At 43.5% G+C, this 14647-nt stretch overlaps 1 protein-coding gene across 1 annotated transcript in view; it reads left to right on the plus strand.

The window, feature by feature from the left end:
* Positions 1-8351: 8351 nt before the first annotated feature.
* pgm2 (phosphoglucomutase 2) overlaps positions 8352-14647 on the plus strand; it is a 16079-nt gene continuing 9783 nt past the window's right edge. The window contains exons 1-5 of the mRNA XM_083635245.1: positions 8352-8561; positions 11597-11764; positions 12134-12325; positions 13795-13878; positions 14272-14465. Of these exons, the coding sequence (XP_083491371.1) occupies positions 8487-8561; positions 11597-11764; positions 12134-12325; positions 13795-13878; positions 14272-14465 (713 nt within the window). The 5' untranslated portion in view covers positions 8352-8486. The remainder of the gene's footprint in view (positions 8562-11596; positions 11765-12133; positions 12326-13794; positions 13879-14271; positions 14466-14647) is intronic.

Genomic DNA, 14647 nt, shown 5'->3' on the forward strand with positions numbered 1-14647 from the left:
TGTCTCAATAAAAAAGATATTAGCATGGCAGCATAAAGATATTAGCATGGCAGCATAAAGATATTAGCATGGCAGCATAAAGCACTATCACCATTGATTCCAATTACAGCTGCGAAGTTGACCCAGGTAAGATGGCTGCCATATGGTCCCATTCCAGAATAGAAATTCTCTGACATACGTTATATCTATGGTTTCAGTGACTGTTTCCTTACATTTGATCTTTCCTTTCTCTCCTCACCTTATTCTATCTCTCTCTCTCTCTCCCTAGTGACGCTCACTCCAAGGGGCAGACCGGAGCTAGTAGATGTCAGTCAGGATATCTTTGGCACGTGCGTTCAGACAACACCCCATGATGGCTTCCGGTCCCAATTGCTGAGGAGCGCTTCTGTGGTACTACACACACACACACAGCCATGTACATACAAACACAGTATGAAAAAACACACACAGATCACCTTCTACACACATACAGTAGGGCTGATCGATTATGGCAAAAATCATCATCACGATTATTTCGACTGATATTGAGATCACGATTATTTAACAACAATTACTCATTGACTCTGATAATATTATGCATTTATTGAACTTGAAAAAAATCTTCTCTGGTTTTCTTTGAAATTTAAATATATTTGAACTGAAAAACAAAGAAATACATTAAAGTAAAGAAAAGTAGATAGATAAATAAAAAGGCTACCTAAAATAAATAATATGTAAAAATAAATCTTTGTTTTATCTCCGATTATCTTGTTTTTATAATTGTGGGAAGCCAAAATTGTAATTAAGTTAAAAATCTGTTAATGGATGAGGGGGCAGAAACCAAGAAGAGCAGTGAGCTCAAGGTGGGCTGAAGAATTTAAATACAGTTTATTTATTTATATTTATTACAGTGCAACTGACAGACATTACTGTCAAAGTTCATAATGTTTTGTCTTTATATGCGAAGGAAAACTCTGCACATCTCTTTCCCGGGACAGGTGTGTGGGACAAGGACAAAGCGTTCATAAAATGTAAAAAGAGAGTCCCGCACACTGTCCAAACTTAGCAATAAAGGTTTATTTTGTGACATTTTGGTCTCTGATCTTTTTCAAACTTTATGCAACTTTCGTGTTTGTATCGCCTAAATGTGTTTGTTAGGAGCTGATGGAGCAGCCTATGGAGTGCCAGCTGGTTGATGGAGTCGTGGAGCAGAGTAACAGTCTGCATAGTGAAGAAGAAGATACTCTCAACATGTCCCCCATGTCCCTCCTCACTCCACTTGCAGAGACGGTGGTAAAGAGTCCAGAGAGGACAATCATGGTAGGTACCAAGTTGGAAAAATTTCAGAATTGTTTTCTTTTTCTTTTACAACACATTCAAGGCTCTCTTGTGAATTGAGCTTCTCTAAAGCTGCTAGTTCTCATTATGAACATTCTCAGTGTTGTAACAGTAATGAACCTTGATCAGTGTCTCAAACTATGCAGTGATGGGTCCTTGAATTTTTAGGGAATTGGGCCTAAAAAGTCATTGCATTTGATTTATGAAGGTGTGGGAACACTCAAACAAACAAACATGGGCGCATTGTAACACCCTCTCATACACCATAGAAGCCTCCTGACTGTGTGTGTGTGTGTGTGTGTGTGTGTGTGTGTGTGTGTGTGTGTGTGTGTGTGTGTGTGTGTGTGTGTGTGTGTGTGTGTGTGTGTGTGTGTGTGTGTGTGTGTGTGTGTGTGTGTGTGTGTGTGTGTGTGTGTGTGTGTGTGTGTGTGTGTGTGTGACCTTCCTCCTCTCCTCTGCAGGCTGTGTGTGAGAATGGGGACCTGTCGGATGCAGAGAAGGTGTTTGCTGCGTGCGACCAACAGGGGGCTCTGCCCTGGGAGCAGTGCATTCTGCCTCGGCGTATACAACAGTGTGCCAAGATAGGGGAGGGAACCTTCGGGGAAGTCTTCTCCACCACCAACGCGTCTGGAGACACTGTTGCACTCAAAGTATGTGTGTTTGTGTATTAAGCCTTTGCTAATGCAAAGTCATGCAATATACAGTAATATCACAGCCCTGTGTTGCATCCTACGTTGTGTCCCAGTGTATTGTGGTAAAAGAGGGTCTCATTCTGATTTCACTGTTAGAAACAACAGTCTTGCAGTTTCTTTAGAAGATCGCTCTTGTACCACTTTGAATTTGTACAGCAATAGTTAAATCGGCGTCCATGTTTCTTTTCTATGTTAAAATTTTGATAATGTTGGGCTCAAGGTATCTCATAATGTAGATGATGCAATGTTTAGATGTATCATATATATTTTTAGTGCTCTGTGTCTGTGTGCACCTGATGTGTCTATATGTGTTATTGACTAAAGATCTTTGTCCTCCTTGTCTTGCTAGATCATTGCGATTGAGGGCAGTGAGAAGGTCAATGGAGAAGACCAGAAGACCTTTGGAGAGATTCTGCACGAGATTATACTTTCCAGGTAACTACTACACCCACTTGTGTACTAACGTGCTTTCATAATAATGCACTTACTCTACACACTAATCCATTGATGGATATACACAGATTACCACCTTAGCAGGAGTTATTGAGGGTCCCCGACCCTCATTTTAGCTGTAGCCAAATGGGTTTTGGTGCCAGTGGGTGTAAGAGTTTATCTGGTAAATGGGAAGAAAATTGCTCTTGACCCGCTGAGACACTAAGTGTGAGATTTGACAGCTGACCAACACTAAACACAAACCATCAGGATGGAATATATAATAATTATTATTATTATTATTATTATTATTATTATTATTATTATTATTATTATTATATATAATATTGTTGAATGTGTTTTTCTACCAGGGAGCTGAGCAACCTGCAAGATAAGCAGCAGAACCAGACGTGTGGCTTTATTGGACTCAATAAGTAAGCATCCATCATTCTTCTCTTGTTTCTCCCAAGAGACAATTTCTTTTCCTCGTTGCTTTTGAATGGAAATGTGACTTCTGTTCTGTGTGTGTTGTTCCTTCACAGTGTACACTGCGTACAAGGCTGCTACCCTCCAGCCCTCCTGACAGCTTGGGACACCTTTGACAAGCGCAAAGGCTCTGAAAACGACAGGCCAGGTAAGCTGGAGAAAAGAATATTCACCGTTTTTTTTTCCACATTCAATGCACATTTCCCATAGAAAAGTGCAGTGCAACATGTCATACAGAAGATTTTAAATTCTTACCAACAGTTCCAGCCCAACTGACAGCTGTCTTTGTGTCTCCGTTTAGATGTCTTTGAAAAAGACCAGCTGTTTCTGGTCCTGGAGTTTGAGTTTGGCGGCAGTGACCTGGAGAACTGGAATGGAGCGGACCGGAAGGTAACTAACTGCACGACCGCATCGGCATGACAACATCTGCACAGCTAACTTGTCTGTGTGAAGAACTGTTTTGCAGCACACGGTCACAGTCTGTTGAGCACTCACTGAAATGAACACATTTCGCCTTACAGCACACTTAACTCGAAGCTGTTAACTGAAAATGAACAGTTTTCTCCTTTCTTCCAAGATAACCACTCTCACTACTGAACACTTGGTCGAAATGTGCTCAAACACGACCAAATGGTACAGATGCATAAAGATGGCCGTTTCCTGGATTGATTCATGTCATTACATGTCTTTTCTGCATAGCATTCATATGTCCCTATCCACTTTAGCCATCAGATACACTGGCTGTAATGCTGAGGGGAAATGCACATTCTGCATTTGATTTTTTTTAATGAAAAATGTTAGTTATTTGATCAATACTCCAAACAATCATATTTGATTGGGATGTGAAACGTCAATTATTTAACCCATTCTCTTTCTTGTATCATCAAGCTGACTTCTTTGGTCGTCGCCAAGAGCATTCTTCACCAGGTCACTGCTGCCTTGGCTGTAGCTGAGCAGGGGCTCCACTTCGAACACAGGTAGTGCACACAGACACACACACACACACACACACACACACACACACAGACACACACACACATACATAATAGTCTGTATGTAGTAGGTAGGGTATTCTGTTGATACTTGTGTGTTTGCATATGCGTGCGTCAGGGTGATGGCTGTTTGCTCTGTGTGTGAGCAGAGATTGACCTCCCTGTGTTGTTCTTGTAGGGACCTCCACTGGGGCAACGTGCTGGTGAAGACCACCGAGCAGAAGAAGGGGAGCTTTGTCCTGAACGGAACAGCCCACTCTCTAGACACCAGAGGGGTGCTCGTCCGGGTCATTGATTACTCGCTCTCCAGATTAGAGATTGGTGAGATATAATTTACTTTGATCCTCTCCACCTCCTTCTTGTTTACTGTCATACACTTTGAGTAGCATCTTGGCTGAAATATTTGGTCACATGGTGGCTAGACTCAGTTCTCAGTCTCTAAAGGCTTCGCTCAATTAGAGACTGACTGGACAATCTCCCAGCTGTCGTTAAAACTGGGCGGAAACAATTACAGAGCTAAAAAAAATGGGGCGGTGACATGCAGAAGCCATGTGCTTGTAAACAGATAAAACATAATCAAATAATATAGCCTAACGTTGCTCGAGACGCCCATTCTCAATGATTTAAAACGTTCTCTCTGTGTTACAAAGTGATTCACTGTATCTCCAGTTTAAAAAGTTCTCTGTGTTACAAAGTGATTCACTGTATCTCCAGTTTAAAAAGTTATCTTTGTTACAAAGTGATTCACTGTATCTCCATTTTCAATTATTTAAGTAATCGAGAATGGAGATACAGTGAATCACTTTGTAACACAAAGAGAACTTTCTCTGTGTTACAAAGTGATTCACCGTATCTCCAGTTTAAAAAGTTATCTCTGTGTTACAAAGTGATTCACCGTATCTCCAGTTTAAAAAGTTCTCTGTGTTACAAAGTGATTCACTGTATCTCCAGTTTGTTTCACTATGGAGGATAATGGGGAGGTAACGTGGCAAAGGGGTGTAGGTGTGTTAGCAGCTGTTCTAGCAACTGTCTTGTATTTAGAAGTGTGCAGATCATTTGTAGGCGGAAATCTCCAATTGTCTGACTATATGGTTGGTGGCTGAACATTGAACATTGTGCAGTATTCATATAATTCATGAGCACTAATAAGCATAATGTACTCTGTGTGTGTGTGTGTGTGTGTGTGTGTCCAGATGGCCTGACGGTGTCTTGTGACATATCCAAGGACGAGGAACTCTTCATGGGCCAGGGGGACTACCAGTTCGAGATATACAGGCAGATGAGAGTGGAAAATAGGTTAGTGTGTATGCCCTGTGTGTGTGTGTGTATTGGTTCGGGTTGGTGTCTATTATATGGTGAATATGGCTGCTGATATAAAGCAGTGATTACTCTATAGTTAGCCGCCTGTAATGACCCTGTATAATAAGTAAGAGTCGCTGTGTGTGTGTGTGTGTGTGTGTGTGTGTGTGTGTGTGTAGAGAGATAGATGGCCTGACACCGCTCTTTTTTTTCTCTCCCATCTCTCCCCCACCAGAAACAACTGGACTGGCTACAACCCGCATTCCAACGTCCTGTGGCTGCACTACCTCTCTACAAAGCTGCTCTCTATGCAGTACCGCAACGCAGGAGGGAGAGCGGCGAAGCGCGCGCGTCAGGAACTGACTAAGTTCCAGCAAACCATCCTGGGGTTCAGTTCAGCCACTGAGGCACTGCAATGCCCCCTGTTTAAGTAGGGCGCCAGTGTTAAGGCACACATGCCTCGCGCGCTCCTTTTTAGTGTCCCTGGCCACGCCCACTGAACTGGCTTCACATGAGGATGAGGACACCCTGCTTTAGCACAAGGAGCTGCTGAGCACCTGGTACCACTTCCTGGTCACCAGAATGCTCTTCTCCCACCCCACAGTCAAACCCCCCCGAGCTGCATTACTATGCACATTCCGGCACGGCCATGTTTCTAGACTTCAGGAGTGTCCCAGAGCCCCTGGACAGCATCTTTACTGGCTGCCTTTGAGTTTGACATCCAGCAGGTCATCGAGGAGCAACATATTGCTCTCAACAACTGGTGCTTAGTTTGTGGCCCATTTGACGGATCTCCTGGCTCACTGCAAACTGCTCCAGTCTCACAATCTGCACTTTGGCTCCAACCTGAGAGAGTTCCTCCCTGCTGGAGGTATGCCTCGGCTCTCTTCACTCACCACAGTCCGTTGCAGTTGGCGGCGGACTACTTTGTCCACTGTCCAGAGTTTGGTCGCGTCTGCCTGGAGCTACAGATTGAGCGTGTGCCGTTGGACACGGAGCGCAAAGCCCTGAAGGTGCTCAGGATCTGTGAGAAGGCACACATGCCACCCGAATTTCAGAGAGGTTCCTACAGGACCACTGCACCAGAGGGACCTTCTCTGATCTGGACCTGATAGATAACCTGGGCCCAGCCATGCTGCTCAGTGACAGGCTAACTTTCCTAGGGAAGTACCGCGAGTTCCACAAGTTGTACGGAGAGAAGCGTTTCATGGAGGTGGCCAAGCTGCTGCTCTCCCTCATGACGGCCAAGAGCGCCCCCCCGACGCTGCTGACCGACGCCCTCTGCCGGAGCAGAAAGAGGCGATCTTCTCAACAGACCAAACCCATGAGCCTGATGTTCTGTTTAGAGGAGCTCACCGGCTTCTCCGTGGGGACTGCCGCTCCCAGGAAGACATTGAGCAGACCAAAGTGGAGCTCCTAAGCCTCGCTCTGGCCAGGAACCTGGCTATGGCTATAGTCAAAAAAGGGACCGCGGAAGCATGATGAATGGTCAACATTCTCATGAAGGCTCTTCTTTTTTGCAATTGTTTTTGTACTGTATATAATGTCATCACAATGTGTTCTTTGATAACAAACTTTTCATGGTGTGCAAAAAAAGGCCATCCAAGCAGCAGACAGTTCCACATGGAACTTTTGTTTTAAGTTTTTAAATGATTAAGTTCATGAGTAAGTTAAGATGTTCAAATCCTTAGCCTGTCTGGACAAATCTGGATGGAAATGAGTAATTAGTGCTTTAGCGCCTTGCTCAAGGGTTCTTTCTACCTTCTGTGATGGCAGTTGCCAAAGGTTACAAAGTTACAAAGTGATTCACTGTATCTCCAATTTAAAAAGTTATGTGTTACAAAGTGATTCACTGTATCTCAGGTTTAAAAAGTTATGTGTTACAAAGTGATTCACTGTATCTCCAGTTTAAAAAGTTATCTGTTACAAAGTCATTCACTGTATCTCCAATTTAAAAAGTTATCTGTTATCTGCACTTCACACAGACTACCCGAAGTAAAGACACCGGAGCACTCTTTTCCGTCTGCACGTTTTAATAAAAGGGGCTGACTGACGTTTCGACAGACAAGTCTGTCTTCCTCAGAGTCAGATATATATATATGTATGTATATGTATATATGCCTTCACACTCATAGAGAGATGTTTTTAACTGACCATGACCAACTGATTGCAAAACTACAAATTATACGACAGTTGAATCTCTCCATTGTTTCATGGACCATTACAACTTGTGCATCTCATGACTCCTTTCTAATATATTTTTTTATCTGTGGCATTGTACTATATTTGTAAATGTTTATAGTATGTTTTTTTTCCTCGTTTTCCAATTTCATTACCATTATGCATGATACCAATAAATGGGAGCAGCATACTAGTGTGTGGACATAATTTTTTTGTCATTTTCAGTTTTGCTGGGTCTCCAGCAAAAAGGGAAGTAATTTACCGGTATTTCCATTATAATTCCATCCGTAACACGACAGAATGGCTGTTTAGTCATGGGTTTCATACACTTTCATACAAAACCAAGGGCGTAGTGGAGAGAGTAAGTAGCCTACCGTTAACCCATCTTTGAAATGAGGCAGAGGTTACTCACCTATTTTCAGATCAACTATTAATCAATGAGGGGAAACAAGGTGGGTAAACTACTCACTTTGGCTAGTTTATCCACCCACCTCTTATTTATTTACCACTATATAGCCCTGAATAAAACATCTAAAAGTAACAATTTAATCAGATAGGGGACCCTGCATAGGAAAAAACATCTTATCGGGTCTAATTTGTATCAGTTTAGGGGTCCTTGACGTCAAAAAGTTTGAGAATCACTGCTTTAAAAGACCCAAGAGCACATTCAGGCCAAGCTGACAGAGAGGCGTGATTTCTAACGAATCTAATGAAAAAACCCAGGTGCTTTAGTCCCAAGCTTCAATGCTCCTGGCCAATCCCGGCGCCACAGGGCGTGGTTATTGCTTATCCTATGTGGGGTTAGAAATCACGCAACACAGGCAGGGCAGGCACGTGTGAAACGCGTGAACGAGCACGCCACGCTGCCTCCTCACGACGTGACCCCGCCTCCTCACGACGTGACCCCGCCCCACGTCGTGGACAGCAGGACTCAGGAGCCAGGAAGCCCGAAGTGGTCGGTGTTCAGCTCATCTTGGTTCACACAACGTTTTGATTTGTCTGCTGGCCGAATAAAACTTCAGCGTGTCCGCATTGACCTGTGTGACCACAGCAGCCAGCTCGTCTGTGCACTCGGGAACAGGGAAACATGGACAATGGTCTGTCCACAACCGGCGACAGCAAGTTAGAGCAGGCTATCAAGCAGTGGCTGGAGTATGACAAGGTGAGCTGACAGCCAGCTAGCTGGGGGCTCCAGCTAGCTGGAGGTGTCTGTTAGCTGGCAGCTACTTGCATGAAATGTTAGCTAAATATTACCTAACTTTACAGCGATGTAGTGGTAAATAAAGTGGGGGGTAAACCATGACAGCCACCAATAGGATAAGCACATCTTACATAAAATGATGCTAGGACTAGCATTATATTCATTTCATTCAACTTTTTAGAATTTAGATTGATGCCATAAATACCACAGTAACGTTACATCTGTCGTACTGTGGTATTTATGGCATCCATCTAATATTCCGTTGCCATAAATAAATAGGCCTACCAGTTACATCTAGAGAGCCTTTATAGATGTGCTGTGGTACCTATGGCATCGGAATATTATATAGGACTATTTTAATGTCTGATATCTACCATAACCTATGATAAAGTCAAGTGCAAACTCGCTGTTGAGTATCACGACATGCAGGAACAATGTTTTTTTAACGAGGGAAATCCTCCTTTTATATAAAAGGGAGTAAGTGGGTTCTGCAATTTTAGTCACGTTTTGGTTACACTCAAGCAATTGGGACGTCACTGATGATGTCACAAGGTCTATGACATCAGTGATGATGTCACAATGTCTATGACATCAGTGATGTCACTACACTTGGGCAATTGTGATGTCACTGATGTCAGAGACATCAATGATGATGTCACAATGTCTATGACATCAACAGTGATGTCACTCACTGATCATGTCCCAATGCCTATGACATCATCAGTGATGTCACTTGAGGAGTCATCATGTCTATGACATCATCAGTGATGCCACTCAAGCACTCGATGATGTCATCAGTGATGTTAAGTGGGCTCTGCGATTTTGGTCCGTCATCTCGAGCAATTGTGATGTCATCAGTGAGTGATGTCATTAGCAATGTGAAGTTGGGCACTTGTGCGCGGCACATGCCAATAGAGCAGGCGTGCGTGCGTATGCGAGCTGCAGGGCCAGCTTGGCGACCTGCAGGGCGAGCCTAGGAATCGAGCGCTGCCTATTTAATTATATTTTCCAAAAAGCATGAATTTAAATGTTTTAGACCTGCATATAACTTTTGTAATGAATTGTGTACTACTGTGAACATCATGAAGTTGTATGTCAGTCCTTACCTTATTATATATATACCTTATTCTAGACATTATCATGATATATTATTACACACTGTTGAGGCTGCATGTTATTTAATCATTAAGTCCATGCAGCACACAAATAGCCGCTATTTGAAGGAAATCGAGTTACCATTGAGGGAAGTCCTGCAGTCTGTACTGTAAAGACACTGGCTGGATGTGAAAGCTTTTCACAATTATTATCACCATGGTCCGCTCCATGGAGTCTAATACGAGATCTTTGGACATTGATAGAGGGCCAGCCACACACTAGCTGGGTTTCCATCCAAATGTATCGCAACTTTTAATCGAATTTTCAGAAAGTCGGCAAAATAAAATGCAAAATAATGCGCGTTTCCGTCCACTGCTATTTTGCGAATTATAGAGCTGTCAATCACCTCGTGTTTGAGGCTGACTGAGCTGCTGATCAGCTGCTAGACCCCATATAGGTTCTCAAATGGGGGTCCGCGGACCCCCAGGGGTCCGTGGCACTTTGCCAGGGGGTCCGCGAAAAGTTTTCAGGTCAAATTTTTTTTTTTTTTTTTTTTTTTTTTTAATGTTTTTTTTTAATTAAAAAAAAACGATACATGTTACTTATTCCTTCTCAAACTACTTCCTACATGGTGCTAGTCTATCAAAATATCTTGGCTGTCATTGATTGTGTTGCATAGTGGTTTTCTGTACTGTTGACAAATTGTGATATTGCAAGTCGCTTTGGACAAAACAAAAGCGTCTGCTAAATGACGTAATGTAAATGTAATGTAATGAAAAAAAATATATAGATATATATTTTTTTGCAAAATCTTCATAGTTCAACGAAAATAGTTTATGCTTTAAATCTAAAATGGTTCATGGATTACATTCTAATAACAAACCTATCAAATTAAAAGTCAAGCACGTTACCGTGGAAACAATTAAGCTTAGCCCAAAATCACAAATCAGAATGAGGGGGTCCCCGGTATATTTTCTATCTTGTAAGGGGTCCTTGGCTGAAAAACATTTGAAAACCTCTGCACAGCTCTGTTAAACACATCTAACGTTATTAATTTAAAGTTTCTTGATGATCTACAAGTAGACAAAGGTACCATAACGCCATTTCTGGATTACCAGGTGCGACTCGGCAAGCATAACGTTATAATCCACGGAGCAGATAATAAGTGAATACAATTTCATTAAATTCTAGAAGTGAGTCGCCTTAAAGTTAATATCCCAGTCTTCTTCTGTTTACCACGGCGGGTATAGCAGTGATCAAGGCAAACCGTGTTGTTTTTGAATGGAGAGACAACGGAATATCGCTTAAACTGTTTCCACCGCACGTTTCGCATTTTCCTTTTATCGACACACCCGACTTTTCCGCCTCCCTCAAGCGTGAAAACTTTTTTTGCGATATTTGGAGGTTTTTGCGAATTAGGCAGCGTTTCCACTCAGTTTCTTTATGCGCCAATTGAAATTTCGCATCAAAACAGGTGGATGGAAACCCGACTACTGTAATGACACACTTTGCAATCAGAGTCATGTGCAGCCATCCAGCCATCTGACCAACACAAGCAGAGTCATCGGAGGCCTTAAGAAGGCATGCGATGACACCAATCAGCTCAGCCTGCTGAAGGGAGTCAAATTGATTAGCCTGACGGTAATGATGTTAGGAGGAGCAGTCGGCTCAACTCCTCCTGTGAACACAAAGCCTGAACGTCTCACAGATTCACTTATTCCTGCTCGCTGATTGTGACCAGGGATTCAAGTGCTGGAGCAGAGAGAGGAAAGATCAGCTGACAGACAAAAAGAGTTGGACACAACTCTTTTTTATAAAATGTGGCGATGGATATTATAAAGGGCGCCCTCCTCCTGTGCATGACAGCAAGTGTGTGTGTGTGTGTGTGTTTCCCTCCATAGAACCCCAAGACAGTGTCTCTGGTGCAGGGCCTGGTGAAGGACGGGGCAGTGGAGGCTCTGCAGAAATGCTTCTCCTCCAGGATGGAGTTTGGCACCGCGGGCCTGAGGGCGGCCATGGGCCCCGGCATCTCCTGCATGAATGACCTCACCATCATCCAGACCACGCAGGTTGGGAAAACTTAGCATACCCCACACATGCCTATTAAACACCATGTCACACACGCACAGCCAGACATGCACACACACACACATGCCTATTAAACACCATGTCACACACGCACAGCCAGACATGCACACACATTGTTGATTCTGGTGGGATTCTTGTTCCCTGCCGATGTTGCAGTAGACTGCATGGTTTCACAATGCTCCGCTGAGGCCAGCATGTGATCTCAATGCAGCGACCTTTGTTAAATCTCCTCCTCCCTACACCGCACATTCCCCACACTTCCTCTTTGTCCGAGCTCACTCATCTCTTTATTTACCAATCTCTTTTGCCCAATTTCACTCTCCCCTTCCCTCTCCCCCCCCCCCTCTCAGGGGTTCTGTCGTTACCTGGAGGAGTGCTTCGGGGACCTGAAGGAGCGAGGGGTGGTGATCGGGTACGATGCCCGGGCCCACCCTGCCAGCGGGGGCAGCAGCAAGCGCTTCTCCAAGCTGGCCGCAGCCGTCTTCATTAGCCGAGGGGTGCCGGTCCACCTCTTCTCCGACATCACCCCTACACCCTTTGTGGTATGTTCAAGATCGCCTCAGCTTTTAAACCCGAGGAACACATGGATGCTTTTTTTAATTCCTGAGAGAAACCATATTGTTAAGGAGTCATGTCAGTTTGCTGCTGTCATTTTGCTTTATTGGAGCGGGTAACAGTGGGACCATGGCTCAGAGGCTACAGGGCAAATTCCACTGGGGGGGGGGGGACTTTTACTTTTCACATGTTGCAAAATACACAAATGCTCACGCGCACACACACACACACACACACACACACACGCACACACACACACATCACCAGGTTATGGCCAGTTTAAGACTGATGGAAGCAGCATTCGTGTGACCTTGTGTCCACACATACAGCACATACAGTAACTACAGGCCTTGTTGGTTTTGTCCATAAAACCACAGCACATATTCTCACTGTATTATAAATAAGATTTTGACAACAGTGTATCCCTTTGATTGACATGTACTCTCTTTAGACTGATAATGAAAATGAGCTTACCTTTGCCCATCATTCATTTGCACTATGACAGTTACATTATCTGAGGGATGACTCCTCACAGTCTCTTATTTTTATGGCGGAGTGACTCACCTGCCCGCAGCCATACACATTTGATACCAATCCCTCCCAGCCAATCAGGCTTTACTGTGGGCTTTGTTGGATCACACACACACACACACACACACACACACACACACACACACACACACACACACACACACACACACACACACACACACACACACACACACACCACACACACACACATTTGATGAATCACTTTTGTCTGTAGGCTCATAAATGATCTGCACTCACAAAGATATTTTCCAGTGTTGCTACTTGGTTCCCATGTTTGAAGAGTTGAATCTATCAGTAAGGGCTTTTGCTGTTGCTACATACTAGTTTGTCCAACATAATAATAACCTGATGCTTCAAGGCCCAGCCTCTATAGTCTCATGCTAGCTGCTATTTCCACATACAGTATATGTGCCCATGTATCAGTCTGTATGTCTGTGCTGTGGAGATGAAACAGTATGAACATTTCATATCACAATTATAGTGACCAAAATGATCACGCTTATCAGTATTGTCGCGGTGTTGAATGTGCTGAAAAAGTCCCAAAAGTACTACAGATACATTCACTGAAATCATTTCACCAAGTTTTATTTTGAAAACGACAACGCAAAAAAGCACTGATACACTCACTGATGAAACCATCTGCGTCTGGGAGACTGTTGCTAACTTTGGTTGATGACGGACACAGTATTTACTGTGTTTTTTCAAAGCGCTGTAATCACGGTACCACCGTTTTTAACGATTATTAAACTGTGAAACGGTAATACTAACCGTGCAGGATCATGGTTTATAATTAAACCGGTAAGCGTTCCATCCCTCCTGTGCTGTGTATCATATATGATCTAACATGAGCTTTGAACTTGGAGGTTGACATAATCCTCTCCTCCTCCTCCTCCTCCTCCTCCAGCCGTTCACAGTGTCGCACCTGGGTCTGTGTGCTGGTATCATGGTCACTGCCTCTCACAACCCCAAACAGGACAATGGCTACAAGGTAACACGTTTGACTTGGGCAACATTTGTCTTTAATATCAAAGTTTGTGTAGGCTCATTGGTTCAGGACAGATTTGTTAGAGCTGTGCATCCCCACCGATTCATATTGCACTACAGTGGAAGTAGATTCATAGAGTCCCTGCCCAGATGTGAAAAACACTTACAGGCAAGCTGAGACCTATTTTATTTATTTATTTATTTATTTATTTATTTATTTATTTATTTATTTATTTATTTATTCATTCATTCATTCATTCATTCATTCATTCATTCATTCATTCATTCATTCATTCATTCATTGTATTTATGTATTTTATTTACTTACCGTATATATAATCAACCTATTATTGTCCCGCCATCCTATCTGCCTCCCGCCGCTCCTTATGTGTCCCAGGTGTACTGGGAGAACGGAGCCCAGATTGTGGCCCCTCATGACACGGGCATCTCCAAGGCCATCGAGGAGAACCTGGAGCCTTGGCCTGAGTCCTGGAAGACAGAGGAGGCCCTGAAGAGCCCGCTGCTCCAAGACCCCTACCAGGACATCCACACACACTACTTCACGGCCATCCAGAAACACTGTCACCACAGGTACCCAACAGTCAAGACAGAAACCAGACCACAGAACTGTGTACTACTCCTGGTTGACACACTGCAGCATATAGCATGGTAGCATGTTGTGTAATTAGATAGTTTTGCCCGTATCTACTATGTGAAGATGTACACTGTTTGTTAACTGTGAAGTACGCAGGTACAATTTACTTCTTATTAAA

Source organism: Poromitra crassiceps (genome assembly GCF_964638095.1).
Source record: "Poromitra crassiceps genome assembly, chromosome: 4".
In the NCBI taxonomy this organism is placed as follows: domain Eukaryota; kingdom Metazoa; phylum Chordata; class Actinopteri; order Beryciformes; family Melamphaidae; genus Poromitra; species Poromitra crassiceps.